Source organism: Cryptomeria japonica, chromosome 3 (assembly GCF_030272615.1).
Source record: "Cryptomeria japonica chromosome 3, Sugi_1.0, whole genome shotgun sequence".
NCBI lineage: Eukaryota > Viridiplantae > Streptophyta > Pinopsida > Cupressales > Cupressaceae > Cryptomeria > Cryptomeria japonica.
The window spans coordinates 628316379-628338060 of record NC_081407.1 but is presented as its reverse complement, the minus strand read 5'-3'; the positions used below and the strand labels follow the sequence as shown (position 1 = coordinate 628338060).

Sequence of the window (21682 nt, the reverse complement as noted above, 5' to 3'; positions counted from 1 at the left end):
TCAAATAGATAAAATTCATAAAATAAAAAATTATCTATGATTATTTTATCAAACAATACACCTATATTTTTCTGAATTGGAATTTGATGATGAATTTCATAATTTTCTCTACCATATCCTTCTTAAACAAAATTTATAAAAAGTATAAAAAAAAACAATGTAAATTAATGTTTTATTAAAATATAAGATTTTTTTATCTCAATTTTTTTTTTAATATATATAAACTGCTGATAATAAGTAAAATTAAGTTCATCCGCTGGCAGATGGTTTGAGATCCCCTCTGCAGCATGAGAAACCATAAATATGGTTTAAAGGAAAGAGCTTTCAAAATATGTTAAATGAAGTTGGGAGACCATCTGCGGGAGATGCAGAATTCTTAAAACCCTGAAAATAATGGGTATGCAAATATCATGAAACCAATGGATCCTTTTGAAAAATTCATTCTATAGTTAAAACTCCATCAATATTTGTTGATTTTAAGGAATTTGAGCTGGTGAAGTAGATAGGTGAGAGTGATCAAAGGTTGGGAGGGAAGTTAAATAAATGGCTTCCGCAGGAGGAGCGGCTCCGCAATTGAATGCTGGATTGCAACAGCAATTGCAGCAACAATTGAACTTGGAAGATGTGAGGAATCGAGCAATGGACCTCTTCAAAGCGATTACCCGAATCCGTGAACAGCTGGAGGGCAATGCTAATGTCAAGTGGTTAGCACCTCACGCCCTTGCCTTTCTCGTTCCATTCGTCTTGTTTCGTATGCTGTTTTCTTTTTTTTCAATACAAACAGTACACAGACCAGAGATACGCTGAAATGGCCTAAACCCTAATCAACTTGCCAGGTCTTTGTCTCCAGCCTTACACAGTACAAACAATTTTTTTTTTTTGAAACGATTAATACTCTTTCTTGTTTCTACGTTCTTCCTTCTTAGCTTCTGATTTGTTGCCATCACCATGGTATTAGCTTGTAAAGGTTCCTTGTGGCTTCGCTTGGACGCTTCAAAGTTACTGATTGAGATTCGTTGTTTATAGACGCAATGATACCTTCTGAGAAAGTTTCTAAAAGTACAAGTACTGTCTAAAATGATACCTTCTCTAGTATTTGCGTTGTTTTTCATTACTAAGCCTCTTTTGTAGAAAAATATAGATTTCAATTTCAGAGGAACACAAAACATTTATAGTTTTCAGAGCAGGTTTAGTTTTGTAGATTTTTATCAAGTTCTGTCCGATTTTGGTCTGGGAGTTCAGTTTAATTTATAACCAAAAATTATCATTGTATTAGATTTATCCCGTAATTGTTTATCATTTATTGTCAGATTTTGAATGAATTTTGAGTCTTTAAGTACCCAATTTTCCATATTACTACATGTGTTGATAGTTTTGAGTCCGATGATGATTAAACAATGTTGCTTAGTCATTATGCCATGTACAAGTGACATTTAGCTTTTGTCTTATACATGTATGGTTTAGGTTTCAGTTTGGATGATCTCTCCGTAAGATGGACACTCTCCATGAGATGGTTAATTGTCAGGGATGCAACTCCTTTATCATAGTGAGAAAGGATGTGTGTATTGGTGAAAAGGGGTCTCAAGATGAAGGTGAGATGACAAAATTGTTATAACATTAAAATTCAGTTCAAAGCAAAGAAAATTGCTGCTCTATTTGGTACATGTTCATAAACAAATCCGATTCCTCAAAAATTAATCACTAGGCTTGGTTTGCAAAAAGAGAAGCATGCCAATCCTTATTCATTGGGTTGGTTAAAATACAGATTGGGGATTTTGGTCAATAGACAATGCAAAATCAGATCTGGACTTGCCTTGAAATATGTGGACAAGATGATGGTGGATGTGATTCCATTGGATGTTTTTGGGGTTGTATTTGGCAGCCGTTACGTCTGTATTCAGGATGCCATTTTCTATAGGAGGGAGATATAGGCTGGTTGAAGATGGCTAAAACTTCTTCTTTAAGTCTTATGTTGGCAACTTCAAAATTTCCATTGAAATTGCTTCTTAAGGTAGCAATTGATCAATGCAAGTGGCAAGTTTATATTGTTTATGTTGAGAGAAATATGACTAATAAGGTGGCTGGAAAAAAACATTTCATAGGCTGCATTTGCATAGGCGAAGGAAAAAAATTGCATAAACGATTTGGTACAACAATTTGAACTGTTTAATGAGCCGAAGGGGCTGCTGCCTATAGGAGCAATTGAGCATGAAATCCAATAACTACTTGATTACCCTCTTCCAAAGATAGAGCTCTATGGATAAAGCATAGCAGAGGCAAATGAATTGAAAACACAATTGAAAAGACTTTCACATCAAGGAGTAATCAGACCAAGTGCCTCTTTATGTAGTTTTACAGTTGTGGTGGTCCTTAAGAAGGATTGAACATGGCATATGTCCGTAGACTATTGGGCCTTGAACAATATTTACATGAAAACTATGTACTCATTGCCATGGATAAGATGTGAAATCTGTATATCATCAGGTTTTTATTGAGGAGGAAGACTTGTGGAAAATAAATTTTAAGATATGATGGGGATTGCATGAGTGGCTTGTATGCTTGTTTGGGTTATGCAATGCATCAATTACTTTCATTTGTTTGATGACGTGGTTCTATCATTGTTTATTAGTTCTTGTGCAATTGTATCCTTGGATGATATTTTGGCTATGTTACAACAAGTTTCCAAGATAGGGATGACAGGAAATGAGGGGATGTTTTTCCAAGATGGTAGGGAACGAGGCATGTTTAAGGGACAACAATTAAAAATAAAGAAAATCTGTAATGTCCCCTTTTGGGAATTTCCTTTATTTAATCCCGAGACAGCAATTCCAACTTAAGGTGAGAACTGTAATACAAAATTTACCCAAACTGGAGACATTTTATTATGATATTTAACTTAAACTTTTAAGAATAGTTCAAAGGATAGGACTTATCTTGATAACTTTCTCTGATCTGTATACTTGAGATATATGCCTCAATGTTATACAGTGCTGCTGCTTAACTGAACCTTCAGATTAGAGTCATAATAATATAGATTATTCATATATAAGGCATTCATCATATACATTATAGAACCCTATTATGAAACATTCGAGCTGAAATCATATGAGTCGATAATCAACATCCAAGTCAACAAAATTTCAATGTCTAATCATTTCAATTTGAGCTTAAATTACCAGTTTGCATATACATTACAAAAAATTGAAAAGGTTGAATGGTTACAAGTACAAAATGATTAAATGTAGACAATTTCAGATCTATTGCTCTCTCTCATCCTCACCTAAATCAAATTAGACTCTAAATTTGATTCACTGCTACTATTGGGGGTTACCTCATCTAATGGAACACCCACCAATCCCTTGTGTCTCCTCGTCAATTTGTGTGGTGTATTTGGGATTGACATCCCACCATAAAGTTGGAGTTTGTCGATTTTAAAATCACAAAGCACTATGCACGACCACCTACTTCTATGCTTGTTGAGAGGTAAGCTTGATCCTCTTACTAGAGTGGATGAAACTATATGTGAACTGATTCTCTTTGTAGTAGAGGAATTGATAGCCTGTGAAAGGAGCCAAATGACAAGTATCTTCAACTCTAGTGTATCCTTGCCATGCAATATCCAGGTGTATTCTTGCCATGCGATATCCATTATTTAATAGGGTTGATTTGAGCTAATGTATAGCTCTATCTACCTGCACCTTTTGTTTGTTAAATGTTGCACCTTGGAGATTAGGAAAGGTAACCCACTATGTGCAAAGTTGACTCCTCACTTGAATACACCTTTCGAGGGGCTTTCATTAACCCTTCTTTCACCTCTTCATCATAATTAAGAGGCACTCTCCTAGTCTTTGGTGCATATCATTTGAGATTTAGCAGAAAAGTTGCCATATGATGCGGAATGATTAGAGTGTTCCATTGCCACATCACATTAGCCTTGATATGTTGCTCATATAATCCCAAATTAGGATCGGCTTTCATTAACCCTTCTTTCACCTCTTCATCATAATTAAGAGGCACTCTCCTAGCCTTTGGTGCATACCATTTGAGATTTAGCAGAAAAGTTGCCATATGATGTGGAATGATCAGAGTGTTCCATTGCCACATCACATTAGCCTTGATATGTTGCTCATATAATCCCAAATTAGGATCCTTGTCATAAATTGCTTGCTTCATCTGCCCAGACATCTGTCAAATGTCTCATAAATCTCTCCAAGACTAGGGGAGTGCATATCAGCATATCTAAGGACATTTGCAATAGGCAAGACGAAGGAGCAAACATATCTACAAAGAACAAATTTAACAAATGAATAAGACTATACGATTCAAATGATAGAGTGAATGCTTATACAAAAATTAATTAGATTACCAAGTTATAAGCATTAACAAATTAATAATTTAGTTAAAAAATTAGAATTCTCTTACCTCACAGTGGTCCACTAACTATCATCAAGGAGCTCTTGTTTCACAACTTTTCCTTTAGTAGTGTTTGTCTTAAATCATCTACCCACTTTGGATTAACCATCATTAATTGTAGAACCTTTTGCACCTCAAGCATCCTCTCTAACAAAGTGAAGTAATAGGTATATCTAGTCTCCATAGGTTTGAGGAATTCCATTTGAATATCTCTAGCTTTTGTCACCATTTTTCAAACTATCTTCCTCTTGTTTTTCAATTTGTTGTTTAATACATGAACACTAGTTGCCAATTTGGGTACGGGAACCGGAATCTGGTATGGTGGTATGGCAATTCATTTTCCCTTGATATATATCTGTGTGTGTGTGTTCAAAATTATAAATTATAAGAATAGTGATAGTCATAAATTCATAATTGCCAATAAATATAATATTTAAATATCTCATATTCATAATTTGCAAAAATGAAAATACTCAAGTCTCAAAATGTCATTACACATAAGTCATAACATAGCCAAGGAAATTTTATTGAATGAATATAGTTTCAAACATATTGAGAATAGACGCATCCCATGCCATGAATGGGAGGGTAACTAGAAAGTCAGACTATAGGGAAAAGTATTTCGCCCAAAAATCAGCATTTAAAACTCAATTAAAATCGGAAAAATCTTATAAATTTGATTGACTTGCCAAATGTAACAACATATGATTTATCAGTTTGCTCTTATGCCAGGTCAGCAAAAAGACAAAGAGTTCCATTAAAAAAAAAATCAACATTTTATGGCTGGCAAGTTTTAAAGGTTTGGGCATATCCTTTTATCTTCACATTTGTGCAACATTTTGCCCTGTTGGATCTAGCTTAGCTCAAAGAAGATTGAAACCAAATTCCATTTCTCACTTATTGTCACTCCCAACATAAGATAAACACTTTACACCAGTGCAATTTGGCCAACAATTTATACAGCTCCTCTTGCCTTATAGAAATCTTGTCATAAGCACTTACATGTTTTTGTCACCACTATGTTGCAGCCTGTTTATGTAAAAAATGAACGGCAAACAGCTTGGAAGTTATATAAAGCAACATTCATATGTAGTTTTTACAGCACTACAGATGCCTGCAAGCACATGACATGTTAAAACCTGCTTCATACACTTCACAAAATGATCCTGAAGACATATACAACCTACAACAAAATTCACAAAACTGAAACGTAAACAAAACAAAACTCAGAAAATATTTTTTGTAATGTAGGATTGCACATGAGCTCAAGCCTTCCTTGGAGTCTATACACAAAACTAAGGAAATGTTTTTTTTTGTTTAGAAAATGAGCTTCTTGGATGTCCTGTTGATTGTTGATGTGTGTTTTATGCACATAACATTTCAGAATAAAATACCAAGGTGATTTACCCTCTCTTGAACAAAATCACCTCACATGCTAAGGGTAAGATCAACTAAAATGATTCCAAGGTTTCTACATATTAGGTCTTGACGAGTGGGGAACTCAATGGTCCATGTGAATTGCTGTTCACTTGGGGACTTACACGAATGTTCGAATTATCTTCTTTGATCATGAAATATGCGGAATAGGTGTGCTGACAACTTAGGATTTAACAATGTTGCTTTAGACTTAATTCTAAGGAGACTTATTAAAAAGGGGGTAAAAAGAATAGGGTTCAGGAAATCTATTCTAAGCCTAGGAATGTAGGAAATGATGAACAAATTTAGTGGAATCAAACTAGGCAAGGTCTCACAAACAGGTATTGACACAAGCTTAGTGCAATCATCTAAGGTATACTTATGGATTTTCAAATTATTACCATCAAACGTTGACACCATCCAAGTTGACGCTTGTCAAGGGATGCATAATAATTGAAGTTAAGCTTACTCAAATTTCTAGTTGACCACACAAGGCACACTTACCAACGGCAAGAGGCTAGTGGTATGGATTAAGGATTCCACACAAATATACTCAACAAATCTTCCACTCAATCTAATAAACATGAGAACAAATTCTAATCTAACTTGGAGGAATTGAGAACCATGAATGCAAAACAACATTTGAAGAGCAAAATCACCAACAAATTGAACAATGATTTAGATTCAAATAGCTGCAACATATACCAACAATTCTACAAAATCTCTCTCTTACAAATGAGAGACAATGAGGTATATATAGAGTCTCATACAAAATGGATGGCCAAGATTAAAACTAAATCAAGGGCCAAGATCATGCCAACAAAACCCTAGAATTGCCCTAATTAGGGTTTACATAAAAAATGGTGCCACCAACATATGGCCCAATAGAAAGATACCTAGTCATCAAATAGGGAATCTTCTAAAAGATTCCTCCCTGCATCTCTCTCTCTCTCCTAGCATACTCCAAGAATCTAGCCGATACAAAATCTGACTCCTCCATGGAAATGCTAGGTAAGGTATCATGCTGTAAATCAATCATGTCCAACGTGTCTGAGCAAGCATCCAAAGTGTTCTCCCAATCTGGCATGAGCTTTTGCAAACTATGAACATGAATCAACAAAGAGACCAAATCATCCATCTGACTCTTCTTCAAAGAGTCCAACTGACAAAAATACATAAGTTTCATCTTGTCTCTTAATTCGGCTAAGTGTAAACCACTAGCATCACTAACATCAACACCCAATGGATCTTCAACTGAATATCTTGAATTGATCCTTCCATCTCTGTACAACTCAACTGGGCCTTCTCATAAGTTGATTTCTTCATGGCCAATGAACAATACTAGCCATGGAAATCGTATCTGTCTCCATTGTGCACAATATTCTCCCTGATCAATGTGGACTTGGGGATCTTCTTCAAAGCTTTGAGGCTTGGAATAGTCCTCTCCTGGATAGGTCGGCATTCTTCCCAAACTCCCTCCAAATACTGGATTCTAAACATGAGCCCTGTTGTCCTATCATATGCTTGGACAAACTGAGTAAGTAAATCATCTGCTTGTTTTCTTGCACTTTCAATCCATTTCTCCACCTCCGAGAGTGTATCTCTCGCTGCCTCATAGTGTGAATGTAGTCCATGATCAACTACAATAGGGGAAACAAGGGTGGGATTCTCACACCTTATCCCTGCAATGTACTCTCTAAGTTTGATATTCTCTTCTCTGTACTTCTCCTTCTCTTCAATCTCTCTATCCAATCTCGCACTGATCACCCTAAGGTTATCACCAACCTCCTGAAATTCTTGCTCTCTTGTAGTACGGCCAAGGGCCATTGAAGTAATCTGGAAATCCATAGGAGTAACAATGTCCGCCATCACAACTCCAATAGGAACAACTACCTGCGCAATCCGCATTCCTATCTCATCTCTAGCTATGTGTGACAAGATCTCAACTCTCTTAGGTTCTGACTCCTTATTGCTCCTAGCTAAGTAGTCATCAATGTTGTCAATAGGCTGTACCTCTATCATTTTCTTACTCTTTTCCATACTCTTCATTAGCCAATCAGTGGCCATTTCCATACCGTCATCGAAACACATCTCTCGATCAAGCCCTCTCAATGCCGAGATAACATCATCATCATCATCATCAGGATTGTTCTTGGTCAAATCATATACCTCATTTCCCAAACTAACCTCGAAAAGGACAACAGGGGATCCCGACTGATCATCATTCTCATTCGGTGGAGTAGATGTCGCTGTGTCATGTAAATCTTGAATATTCTCTGGTAGCATCACTGTGTTGGAACATTGCTGGGCCTCCTTGTTTTGTTCTGTCATTTCAACTTCTTTGATTGATGAGACACTGAGAGGGGGTGAAGGAATGATAGGCGAAGGAATGGTAGTCTTTTGTTTCTTCTTCTTGACCTCCTCAATCTTCTTCCCTCTGGCCTTGACTTCTCCTGGTGTGTTCTTCCTTCTCTTGGGAGCTTGACTCTCCTCATCCGCATGAATCTTGACATCACTGATAGTCCTCTGATCATCCTCGGAAGTGGATTCTTCCGGCTTCATATTTTCATAAGTGAAGGAAACACCTATATCAACTAACTTATTCATCTGAATATCTACCCATGCTCGGGAGAAACTCAAGACCTCTCTCATCAATATCTTTAAATCTATTTCTTCTCACTCTGACCAATTAGGCAATAATATCGCCGCCTTCATTTCATTTTCATACTGTGGATGCGTATGATCTCTGTCACCTAACACCTAATCAGAAATGAGGAAAAGTCCACACTTCCTCATGAATTCCACTGACATCCTGGACCACATTCATCTCTTCACTGCTTGCTCGTTCATCAGGTTGGCCCAATAATTTTCTATGTCTACCTTGTGGATGAACTTCTCTCCATTGATCCTTCCAACTTTCTTATCTAGATCAAATCTTTCTCTTTTCTTATAGGTTGCAAATTGATAGAATGCAAGCTCCTCACTCACAGTGCTGGCGGCTAAGGCAGACTGACAAACCTCCAATGTCTTCCCAACTGAAATAGGGAATATCATGCCTGTCCTATACTTCTCTTTCTAAATGAAATCAAACTCTAGAAGCTGTCTCACCACTTCCAACAAGATCATTCTATCGGAAGGATACCTAGGAAGTCTTTAGGGTTTTGAAACCCATGAATCCTAAGGTACGTGAAAGTGGGAAACTGTATATACCACGATCCATATTTCTCTATCTGCTCCATTGCCTCCTTGGACAACCTCCTGTGGATTCCGCCTTGCAGCATCCGCGTAATGTACATTGTGAATACATCATTCACTCTCCTACAATCTTCAATTCTATACATGTTCAGCTGTAGATAACACTCATAACTTCTGAATTGTCCTTGCCCATTTCCGAATTCACCTCTGCATATCAATTCTTTGTATGTAACAAACCGTGCAAGCAGATATACCAAGTAGGAAGTCATGGCGAATGACTTGGACTGCTCCACATTCCTCAGCTGAAAGTCCAGATTGTCACTTATGATTCTAGACCAATTTATCAACGTTCCTCTAAGACAATCCTGGATGAAATAGAAATCCATCCGTCGTATATTGCACCCTGCGGCATCCCCATCACTCGGTTAAGTAGGAATACTGAATCACTATATTCCTCTTTGAAATTTGTGCACATGAGTGTCTTGGGAGCTTTGGAATGATGAGGCCTAGGCTCGATCATCCACTCCTTATTCACCATGGTCTTACACGCATCCATCCTCATCTTATATCGGTCTTCATATTCATCTTTATTTACATCCTTCATGTCTGCTCCATGTGGAATTTCAAACACTTGAACAATCACATCCTCAGCAAGGTAGGCAATGACGACGCCCTTAGGAGTCTTGATTATTTGGGAGCGAGGATCATAATATCGTGCACACTCCAGGATAAGCTCACTGCATTGTATGGACTGTGGAAATCCAACGGCTTGAAAAATGCCACTCTTCATAATGTTCACATACGTTGGGGAAGGAATCTGGTTTCCAATTCCGAACATCCACTGTTGCATCTGGTTCAGGTTTAGGAAATGCATGTTCATGTTCGTAATCACCTTCCATTTGGATGACACCCTGGATTCCAGATAGAATCCAGTCTCAAGTATCTTCTGTTGTTCTCTCCTTTCCTTAAGCCCGGACTTCGACATCGCACCTGTATGAAGCTTGAAGTTAGAACTTAGGAAAATATAATATTCTTAATAAGATTCCTGACTTCTTAATGATTTAGGCTAATTAGGGTATGGAAATCAGGAAAATAATCCACACTCTAGGTAGATTTCAACAATTTAAATACAAAATGTGACAAGGTTAGGGTATAAAACTCTCATGAAATCAACACCTCCCTATACTTAGAAATTTTGTGCAAATTAAAGTGAAGGATTATACTGGATCAATAATGACTAAGGAAGGATGTGAAAGGTTGTGTTTTCACACAAAATTATGTCTGAGGACACCTTCCGAAGTCAACAATGGCTCCCAACAAATCTGAAGACAACTTGCAACTATACAAATTAATCTCTCAAAACATGTTGCAATCATTCAAAATGTGCACAAATTTGATGAAAATCAATCTTGATGACGAAAGCAATCAAACTCGGGAACATAGGTATGGCTGGTAGAAGTTAAGTTTTTTGAGGATAAGCAGCCAAAATGAAATTGCAGACCTGTGACAGCTCTCAAATGGTCTGAGAATGATCCCAAAATGCCTCCGAAATGTAAATCGCTGAAGTTGTGGTTGGCTGGGCAACAAAGCATAAGTCTGAAAATCGATGATCAGCCAACAATGGAGGTCACACGAGCTGTAACAATGGTGTCAAGACTCAGGTCTGAAGTAATCATAGCAGGTAGGGAACAATGGCAGCCACCAAGCGTGAAAGGAATCCACCAAAATATGGCACCAAACACTTGGAAAACCAAAATCGAATTTTTTTAACTATGGCGCCAAACACACAAATCTGAAAATGTCTTCAAAATATACTCCGATCTGCCAAATCAAGTCAGAGAACAGCAAGCAAGGATGGCGGCATCAAGGAAAATCGCTTTTAGTTGGAAGTGGAAACCCCAAACACAAAAATCGCCCTCCTTAGCAAAAATCGCTACCTCACCAAAAATGGCGCCATCTCTCCAAAAATTGTGGCACAAATGGCAGCCACCAAAAGTCGCCAAGCTGGAAAAAATGGAGGAAAATGAGAGTCTTCAATCAATCACCTCACTTGGACACTTAATAAAAAATCGCCAACTAGAGAGAAAATCGCCCTTGCATGGATATACTTGGCAAACTCAATAATAAAATAATGCTGGATCCCTCCCTTTTGAACTTGCTTTTAGCATCAACTCTACCACACAAGCAATGTGGGATAAAAATACTTGTTCTTATACTTGCCTGGTAGAAACCGATTTGCTTCTAAAAGGTTGAAAACATTAAATGCCCATTGCAAATCATTAATTGTTTTTTTTAATTTTTTAAATAATCGTTGCTTTTCATTAAAAAACAATTAAATGGGTCTCACTTTATTAAAATATTTCAATTTAAATCAAAATGGGCCAATTGGGGAAAATCGATCTAAATGGGGATTGAAAAATCCCATTAAAATCATTTAAAATCGTCAAAATATCCCCTCCAGGGGAAAATCGATCCCAGTAGGGGTAAAAAAAATCCCATTGAAAATCATCAAATGTGCACAAAAATAGGGTCTAGGGGAAAATCGATCTAGGTCTGGAATGAAAATTCCACTTGCAATTACGTCATTCACACAAAAATACCCCTCTGGTGGAAAAACGACCCCAGTCTGGATGAATATCCAGACTCAAAACATTAAAAAATCTCTTTCAGTGGAAAATCGCCTTGAGTCAGGAATGAGTATCTGCACAAAAATCCTCAAAAACTTGTCACAAAAGACTTGGTGGAAAATTGACCCAGGTGTGGAATCAACACAAAGTCATCCGCAATCCTATCCATACTCCCCGGTGGAAAAACGTGGGTAGTCAGGATAAATCCTAACACTTAGTCAAATTTTAATGCATCCAGGGGAAAATCGACTCTAGTATGGATTCACAGTGGCGGAAAAATGAGGCAAGTAGGATTTCAAGGGAAATCCATGTCTAGTCTGGATTTCGAGTGGGGTAAACCATGGGTAGTCAGGAATATGAGGGGAAAAGCACCTCTAGTATGGAATTTTGACCTTTTAACCCTTAGAATATGGATTTTCATCCGGAAAATGATGATTTTTCCACTCAAAATCACTAGGAAACTTCAAAACTCAATAAAATTCAACTGGACTTAGGTAAATTTACTGAAAATTGGAGCGTAACACAAGGACATCTATCGGGATAAAGTGCGAAATCAACTTGAATAACTTCCTAGAAGCGAGAAAACAACTCCAAAAGGTCTAAAAACACCTTAGCACTTAAAATCACTGACGTGGACGTTCAAACCCACGTTAACACTCGAAAGGTCTATAATACTTAGACAAAACTAGGATCATTAAAAATCTCAATTTTCATGTGCTTGATCCTATAACTTCAAAACCCTAAACGACACTAGGCATGACTAAAACTCTGAGACTCGGGCACAGGAAACACAAAATTGCCCACTAAGCTGCCAAAACCCTAACCTAAACATGCAGAAAGCAAGAAAAGAGGGGGTCTCCATTAGCAATGGGGTGATGTGTGACCCAAGCCTTAAGTACACCTGGGTATGCCCTTGGGTGCCTAGGTAGTACCTTGGGTGGACCTGGGGGCATACCAGTACCAAACCAGTACTTGTAACCATGGAAGCATTAATTGTTTGGGGAATTATTCAACAAACTCAAAGTATAAGATTTTTTGAAAAAAATGGGAAAAAGTCGGGTTTACAAAAAAACGTAAAAAAATTGTAAAAAAACAATAAAAAATTACTTTATATATATAAGGCATTTACATATCATAGAGATATTGTAAGCAAATATAATATTGACTTCAAAACACATGATTGTATTAACTACTATCATATTATTTGTTCAATAATTTTTAAGTAATATTTATTTTTATTTAATTATGAATTTTATGTTTAACTTTTTTTAATCTTTATATATATGTCAAAAGATTAGCAATAATTACATCGAGAAACATGTAGTATAAAACTCAAAATTTCATCCCATCATCATATATAAAAATCCAAACACAATCATCAAGTATTCAAAAAAAATAAAACTATTTAAAAATTCTTTAATTTTTTATTTACTAGAAATTTATTGTATAATTTTAGTTTTATTTAAAAATTATTTTAAGTTATTCTATTTTATGAAGTAAAATTAATTATATTGTAAAACAAATTTTAAAAATAAATATTATACTACTTTGTTATTAAATCATTTTTTATTATTTTATTATCAAACTATTTTTTTAATTCATTCATATAAAATTTATTTATTAATTAAAATGAAATTTGCCTTATATAAATTAGTTTTCTTTAAATTTAAATTTGTTTGTATATATATTAATTAAATTAGAATTATTTAAAATAATATAATAACATATTAAATTTAAATAAATTTAGTTAATTCAAAATTTTAATTTTAATTTACAAATTTGTTAATTTAAAAATAAAACAATACCATATTTAGTTATATTAATTTTAATATTATAATTTAAATTTGTTAAATATTATAGATTGATAATTTAAAAACTAAATTAAGCAATTCTAAAATATTAAATATTAATATTTAAAATAAAACAATAAAATAAAATAATATTAATATATTTTTTTATAAAATCAAGATAGTATTTAATTTTTATCAATGTCTTATTAAAATTTAAAATACATATTTAAAATTTTATACAAGATATTAAAAAGCTAAAAAAAAAAACTAACTACAAGAAAAGCTAAATTAAAAATAAACTGAATACATAAAAAGCTAAATTAAAAACCGTAAAAACTAAATTTTTGTGCACAGAGTTTCGTGAAGAGTCGCAACATGCAGCATGGATCACTTAATTTTTTGCAAGTCAAGGCTGTCACACATACTGCTGATACCCTAGCGAATTTTTTTCGTGCTGATTAGTCCTCGACTACCCTAGCAACGCATTTATAAATATCTCGCGTGTTTATTTTCGATTCGTGGGCACTTAGGGTTTTTACAAGCTTCTTTTGCTGTTCACGCATTTACTGCGATTATTCGGTGCGATTTTTTTCATGATTGTTTCCATTTAATATCGTTGAATGCGTTGACCTGATTTTCATCCGATTTTTTGGGGAAAAAATCGGCAACCTTGGCGATCAACGATTAATCGCTACTGATTGCGATTTTTTGCAGAGTTTTGCTTCTTTGCTTGTAACAGACAAGGATCAATATTGGAGGTCAAGGCAAGGAACTTGATAACATAGCACAAACATAACACAAGGTCCAAAATATGTGCTTGTGAGCATCCTCCACCATCATGATAGCTAATTTGCATACACATGTCGAATCAATGATCACCTGTACAACATTTGAGGCCCCAACTTACTCTATGGCCTATCTTAAAATTTGAAATTGGAAGTTTGCATCCTTGTGCTTCCTTGAACAATCAACAACTCTAAGAAAATAAGAGACAACTTCAATGTTGATGAGTGGCCAATATCTAATATCAATCCATCCATCTATGACAATAGAGTAGCCTATCCTCATTGAAGTTTACCTCATGCCCATCATCAAATTCACTTTAGGATATTCTTTATCAAGGATGGTTGTGCATAGTTTATGTTCTCTAGGGCATAAATAAGGGACCACAATAAATTGCATTTTTGAACATTTGTTTGAAATAAAAAAAATGTGCTACATGAAGTAGGCTAGCATGGGGTATGCGTATGTATCCAAATGTGCAAGGGATATGTCCTAAGGACATAGTATTTTGGTTTTTAGTAGGACTTGTGAGGAACATTTGTTGCATCTCAAACAAGTGTTATGAGTTTTAAGGGAAACCAAGTAGTTATCAAATAGCAAAAAATGTGAGTTTGCACAAGAACCACTCTTCCATCTCAGGATGTGGTTGGCAATGAAGAGATAAGGATAGACCCAACAAACATTGAGGCCATATTGAATTAGCCAAATCCATCCAATGTCATTGAAACCAAGAGATATGGAATAGTACAATACTAGAGGAAATTTGTCAAGGCTCTTTTTTGTAGCAGCACCTCCTCATGCTATATTATAGGGGCTAGGAAATGGTTCAAATGGGGATGGTAAACAGCAAAAGACTTCTAAGGAACTCAAGTACAAATTCATTTTAGCCTGAGTTTGCAACAGCTGTTTGGGGTGAAAACAAATGCAATTCATTATGCTATGGGCCTCTTTTTTATATGGAGGAAAACCAGTTTGTTTTCATACCAAGCTCTTCAATGGGCCAGTCCTAAAGTATTGTACATATTCCAGAGAGTTGTAAGCTTTGGTGCGAGCAATGAAAAATGTGGAAATATTATTTGTTGGGTAAGGAAATTGTTGTACATATATACCATTAGTCTCTTCAAAATCTGCAGGATCAAACCAAACTTCAATAGGTATGACATTATAAGTGCATTTTCTACAATAATTCCACTTTGTCATGAACTACAAAGGGGTGTGACCTATAAAATTGTTGATACGTTGTCAAGGATTCAAAGCTAACTTTGCTTTTAGTGATATGCACTCTTATTCAATTGGAAATTTCAAACCCTTCACCAAAGAGGTTTATGCAAAGGACTACAAGCAATTTGAAGATTTTGGATGAATATACCAACAAACACAAAGTGGTAAGTGTTGGCATTTTTGATGATTATGTTGTGATTGTCATTGATGGACACACACTTACATTGAGATAACTTTTGTATGTATAAGTTAAAGCTCAACCGGTACTTGTTCCAACCGGTATGATGCATTATAGTCCTTAGACTATTGGTGTTTTGCAGAAAGTGTTTACCGATCTGAAGCGGTATGCTGACCCCAAGCGGTTCGAGGATCTCAAGCGGTATGAAGGATCAAAGCGGCATAACACATATTCGCCAGTCTTTGTTTTGTCAAACCGGCAACTGGTATTTTGCTTAAACCGGTATTTTGTATGAATTGGTAATACTCTATGATGAGTTACCAACCGACATTTTGTGATGAGTTACCATCCACCGATTGTTTGACGGTGCCGACACTTCAACGGTGCTTTTTGTGTTGTGTTACCAGATATGTCTAGATGCATTGAACCTAGGAAATTGTATTGTAATCCTATTGGACCGACATGAAATCAGATTCCTTTATAAGGACATCAGGTCTAGGGTTTTAGGTTGTTGCTAGGGTTTAAGGTGGTTGATGAGTTAGAGAGAGTGTGAATGTGTTGAAGACTGAAGTAATGCTGGAATGCATTAGGAATGAGCTATCAAGGATCTAACCAAACAATTTGTGCTATTTGATAGATCACTCACTTGTTGATTACTCACATCTTCGACAAGTCTGAAGCCCTTAACCGGGTAGGCCCAAAAGCCTTTGTAAATCCTCTAACAAGGTGGTTCACACCTATGGATCTAAAATCCTCTAGCAAGGTAGTCTTTAATCGGACTTATCTCCTAACAGAGATTGAGATTCCTAACAGGATCTGTTCTGGTAAAGAACATTGTATGACCTTAACCGGTCTGGTTCTTATTCTGCAGATAGTTATTTGCGAGTTCCATCTCATCGTGGTTTTTCCCATTTGGGTTTCCACGTCAAAATCTCTTGTGTTATAGTGTTTGTGCTTCTGTGGGTGAATGCATTATTTGCTATTTGGTTTGTCAGCTAAACTGTTTTACCGGTTTACTGTTAGTCTAACAAAGTGTTTAAGTACACTGATTTTTGGAATACTAATTCACCCCCCCCTCTTAGTATTCATCAATTGGTATCAGAGCCTACCTTTCTATAAGTTTAACCACTTGGAAAAAGATATGGGGGAATACACATTGAGGGAACTTACTCATCGGCTCACTAAGTCTGAGCAAGCCTATGATGATTTTATGGTCAAATATAAGGCCTCTCAAGCAAAAAGGAGAGAACATGCTGAAAAGCTAATGGAGCTATCTGAAAATAGTTCTTCTGATGAAGCGGACATGGAAGCCCTAATCCAAGAAGTAGAAAAGCTGAATGAATCCAATTCCAATCTAAGAAAGGAGTTGGAAGGACTGACTATCCAAATGTGCCAAGAGCTTGAGAACCGGAGAAAAGCTGAAGATCTGATAAAAGACAAAGATCATGAAATCTCCAAGCTGAAGCAAGAGATCAGTGCCCTAACTGCTCAACTCCATGCGAGCAAAGTGGAAAAGGAAGACATGCAAGGAGAACTGAACATGACCATCTCTGAGAATGCAAAGCTGATGGAAACAAATGCTGCTATTTCCAAAGAACTCTCTGAGTCAAAGGAAATACTTGCTAAGTTCAACAAGAGTTTTGTTAAGCTAGAGCAAAAGCTTGAATCTGCCAAACCTGTCAAGAATACTAATGGACTTGGTTATTCTGGTCATGAGGAAGGTGAGACCTCTGGTACAAATGCTGGAGCATTGAAGAAACAACCGGCATCAAAGGATAAAGGTAAGCAAAAGTTTAAACCTGTTTTCTTTAATTGTCTTAAAGAAGGACATACTGCCAATGTGTGTAGGAGTAAGGCTTACAATAATTTTCCTTATTTTCTAAATGATAAGCTTAGATCCTATAGATTCAATGGTAACTGTTATGCATGCAACAAGTTTGGGCATAGAGCATCTGAATGCATGTCTGTTATGAACAACGCTGGAAGATATCCTCAGAGGACTCAAGGAGTTGGTTTGGAACCTTTTGTGAACCGGAATCACAACCGGTTTTAATACCTTAATCATCAGTCAAGAAGCGGTGGCTATCAAGCGGCAACCGGATGGAGAGCAAACTGTATGATCTGTCATGGTCATGGTCATGGTCACACTGCTGCAACATGCAGGAGGAAGAACGGTAACATGAATAATGGACCTTGGAGAGCACCTGGAATGGTCTGCTATCATTGCAACAAACCGAGTCACATTGCGAGATTCTGCAGAAGTAGAAGGAGTATATTGGATGTTATATCGGTCACTCCGAAAGGAAAGATTGATATTGACACTGTTCAAGCGGATATGAACAAAACTTGGAAGAAGAAACCAATGGTGTTGCAAGAAGAACTGGTTTCTGCACCTAGTGTGGAAATAACGAAACCGGCAAACTAAGCATCATAAAAGCTTAGGGGGAGCAAATGGTGAAATGTTTCGAACCCTCGGTTTACACCGGTAAAAGACCTTTACCGGTATGCAATACCTGTCATTTGGCGGAAGACCGGAAACGGTAAAAGGCAAATTAGGGTTTACGCCCAAATGGTGGAGCATTAATTACGATTGGTGAGGAATATGCTTAAAAGGAATTTTCAAATCATTTCTCACTATCATTTTTCGAGCGAAGAAGGTTTTCAAGTGCAGAGCGACGAAAAAGTGATTTGTGTTGCGATTCAGAGAAATTTAGAAACCTTGAAGGAGATTCCGAAGCAAGTTACAAACGGTCAAGAGAAGAACGCAAAGCGGTGATTTTGCAATTGACGAAGTGTGAGGCGAAGTAGAATCTGAAAGCCCTAAATTCTCAATTTCCGAAAGGTATTTCTCGAGTTTTCTGTTTTTATCATGGCTTCCGCATCTCATACTAGCTCTAGTGCATCTGTCGATTCAGTAAGCTTCATTCAATGCAAGTCCAAGTATAATGCCCTGTCTCAAGTTCCTGCTGGAGTAATAGTGGAAGAAGGAATCTCTGATTATATAGACTGTAAAATTGAAGACCTAGGGTCTCTAGTAGTCCACTCGTAGCTAGGTCTATTCTGTGGGAAAGATAAAAAGATCAAACCGGAGTATAGCATTTTGGAGAAGAAGAAACTTCACAATGCGGTTTACTTCCTAGAGGATTTCACAGATGACCACATTAGAATCATTCTGAGCAGAGTTCATGGTGACAAGATGTACCTGGAGAGAACACATGATATCACACCACAAGTTGTTCATGCCGTCACCGGTTTCTGCAACGTCGGTGAAGTGCCAGCCCTGAGGAAGATCATCAAGACTGAAATGACCAAGCTCACCGGTTCAGTGAGCGACTCACGAGGAATGACTGTTAATTCCATCAAGGATGACCTCATGAAATATGCATGCATGGTGATTGGATACTGGACGTTCCATGCCAGCAGAATTAACTTTGTATCTGCTGTAGCGGTAAATGCCGCTTATCGGATGATCAAGGAAGATGCATCATTTGAGCTCTGCACCGGTATGCAAAGGCAACTCTTGTTGAATCTTAAATCAATCAAACAGGATAATGCATTAAAATTCAAGTTTGGACAACTACTAGTAGGACTATTTTTCTACTTCCAAGGTTACTTCCCTGGAGTGGGAGATATTCAGTGGTCTGCGGACCAACCGGTTACCAAGCAGATCAAAGAAAGCCTGCAAGCAGTTGGAACCGGCTACCCTGAAGTTCTGAACAAGTACTTTGATGAGTTCAGAAGCAAGATGAGTCTGAGGATGAGGATAGCTGGTGACATTGTCAAGAAATATGAAGATGATATCTGCTTTATCATCAATGTGGATGAATGCATAATGGAGGCTGTTGAGCCCAGACAGGAAGAAGTAGAGCCTATGGGCTATGAGGTGATGTATGATATGTTGGATGGGTATGCATCTACCCTAATCGCCTCACCTCTTGATCCTAAGGCAAAGAGAACCGGCACCTATCTGGAAAGGGTTGCACCGGTTGCAGAACCTCCTGAAAAGAAAGGAAAGGCAGTGCCTTCGGCATCGGCACCGGTTACTACAGCTAGTCCCAAAGTGACCAAGTGGTCACCTGCAAAGAAGAAACTGGAAGCAGCACTTGCCAAAGTCTTCGAGAGGAAGAGGAAGACAAGGAATAATTCACCAGACTCAGAAGAAACTGTGTTTGAAGAAAAACCCAAGAAGACAAGACAAGCAAGGAAAAAGACAAAGAATGAACTGGCATCATCGACACCGGTAAATATTGACATTTCTTCCTACAAACCTTTGACACATTGTCAAAGAACCATAAAAAATATTAGGAGAAAAGTGCTGAATGATTGGATTGATTGTTTTGATGATTTCAATGATGATGAAAAGGAAGCAGTTGAACAAGAAATCATTAAGTATTTATGTGTTAATGACCGGTCGCCTTCAGAAATTAGATCTGAGACACCAGATTCTTTGTATAACTCCTTAGACAATAAATGGCGCATTGCCATAGAAAAGGAACAAGAAATGAGAGAGAAAATTTTTGCTCAACATTTTCCTGATGTATCAAATTCAGAACTTTTCGAAGTTATGAATAAATACAAAGGCCTCTTCTTCATGAGAAGAAGAAGACTCCTATTATTGGAAGGAAAGAGTCAAGAAGTGATCAAGAATATACACACTCTTGCTCTAGAAGCTCTTAAGATGCATCAAGTGGCTGAAGCCAACAGGAAGGCTGAGCAAGAACCGACAATAACTAAACCGGATGAAGTGTTTGATACTGAAGGAAACCCGGTTGTTGAACCTACAGACACTATTGATGTTGATGCTCTGGATGTAGAAGATGTTGCACAGGACACACCATCTGAAGCAACAGGACAAGAGAAGCAGGCTGAACAGGTTGAAAAGCAAGCAGAGGACAAACAGGAAGAGGTAGCAAAGAACCAGGCGGAGAAGAAGAAAAAGGAAGAAGATGAGGAGAAACGGAAACAGGAGGAAAAGAGAAAAGAGGATGAGAAGAAAAGAAGAAAAGAGGATGAAGAGAAAAAGAAACAAGAAGATGCAAAGAAGAAGAAAGAAGAAAAGGATAAGGAAGAGAAGAAGAAAAAGGAAGAAGATGAGGAGAAACGGAAATAGAAAGAAAAGAGAAAAGAGGATGAGAAGAAAAGAAAGGAAGAGGAGAAGAGAAAGGAAGAGGAGAAGAGAAAGGAAGCAGAAAAGAATAAGGAAGAGGAGAAGAGGAAGGAAGCAGAGGAGGATAAGGAAGAGGAAAAGAGAAAAGAAGCGGAAAAGACGAAGGTAGAGGAGGACAAGGAAGTAGAAGCGGCAAAGAGCACGCAGATGGAGACTCCAAAGGCAACCGATAGTCAAGCCAAATCGGCTGACCTCACCAGTCCTATTGACCTCCAGTCTGCAAATGAAATGGAGCTGCTACAGAGCATTAAGGTTGCTCAAGAACGCCTTGAAGTGTTAAGGAGGAAGAAGGAGGAAGATGTGATCCAAGCTGCGGTGGACACTCTTACCGGTTTGTTACCCGACACAAACCTCCCCAATGCTGATTCATCATTGGCACAATTGAAGCTCCTATGCACAGTAGTGGATGATCAGGTGCAGAGCCTAGAAGAGGTAGCAGAGGCAAATGCCAAGAAAGAGCATCAAAAGGTTCTCAACATTGCCCTGGTGAAGAAGCTTAATGAGCTCCGGTCCGAACTGCAAAAAGCACAAAAAGACATAAGGAATGCTCTGGATGAGGGGAATCTACTATTGAGTAAGATTTGCCAACCCCATCTCTTCTATGATGATGTGCTTGTACAGAAGCAAAAGCTACAAATTGACTTGCAGTTATATATGAGTACCTTCAAGCTGCCGTATGACTCTTTTACAGCTTATGGGCAAACCGTTCACCGGTTTCATATCCAGTCTGCCAAAATAGAGTTGGAAATAAGCAACCGGACTAGAGATTTGCGGGAACTCCAACTGGTTCTACTCCCACGCCTGCAGATCCTTTAGAAATGTTATCTCAATCTGGATGCTTTAACGGTGACTCAAGAGATGAGCACAATAGACGCCATGGAAGAGCAGGTCT

The 21682-nt window shown here is 37.3% G+C and overlaps 1 protein-coding gene across 3 annotated transcripts in view; it reads left to right on the top strand.

The window, feature by feature from the left end:
• Positions 1-241: 241 nt before the first annotated feature.
• Positions 242-21682, top strand: part of LOC131033030 (mediator of RNA polymerase II transcription subunit 8) — a 186641-nt gene continuing 165200 nt past the window's right edge. Inside the window, exons 1-2 of one of the 3 annotated variants that reach the window (XM_057964146.2) lie at positions 242-397; positions 557-704. In XM_057964146.2, the coding sequence (XP_057820129.2) occupies positions 394-397; positions 557-704 (152 nt within the window). In that variant the 5' untranslated portion in view covers positions 242-393. Of the gene's footprint in view, positions 705-21682 lie in introns of all 3 variants that reach the window. The other 2 variants (XM_057964145.2, XM_057964147.2) reach the window with 2 other exon arrangements.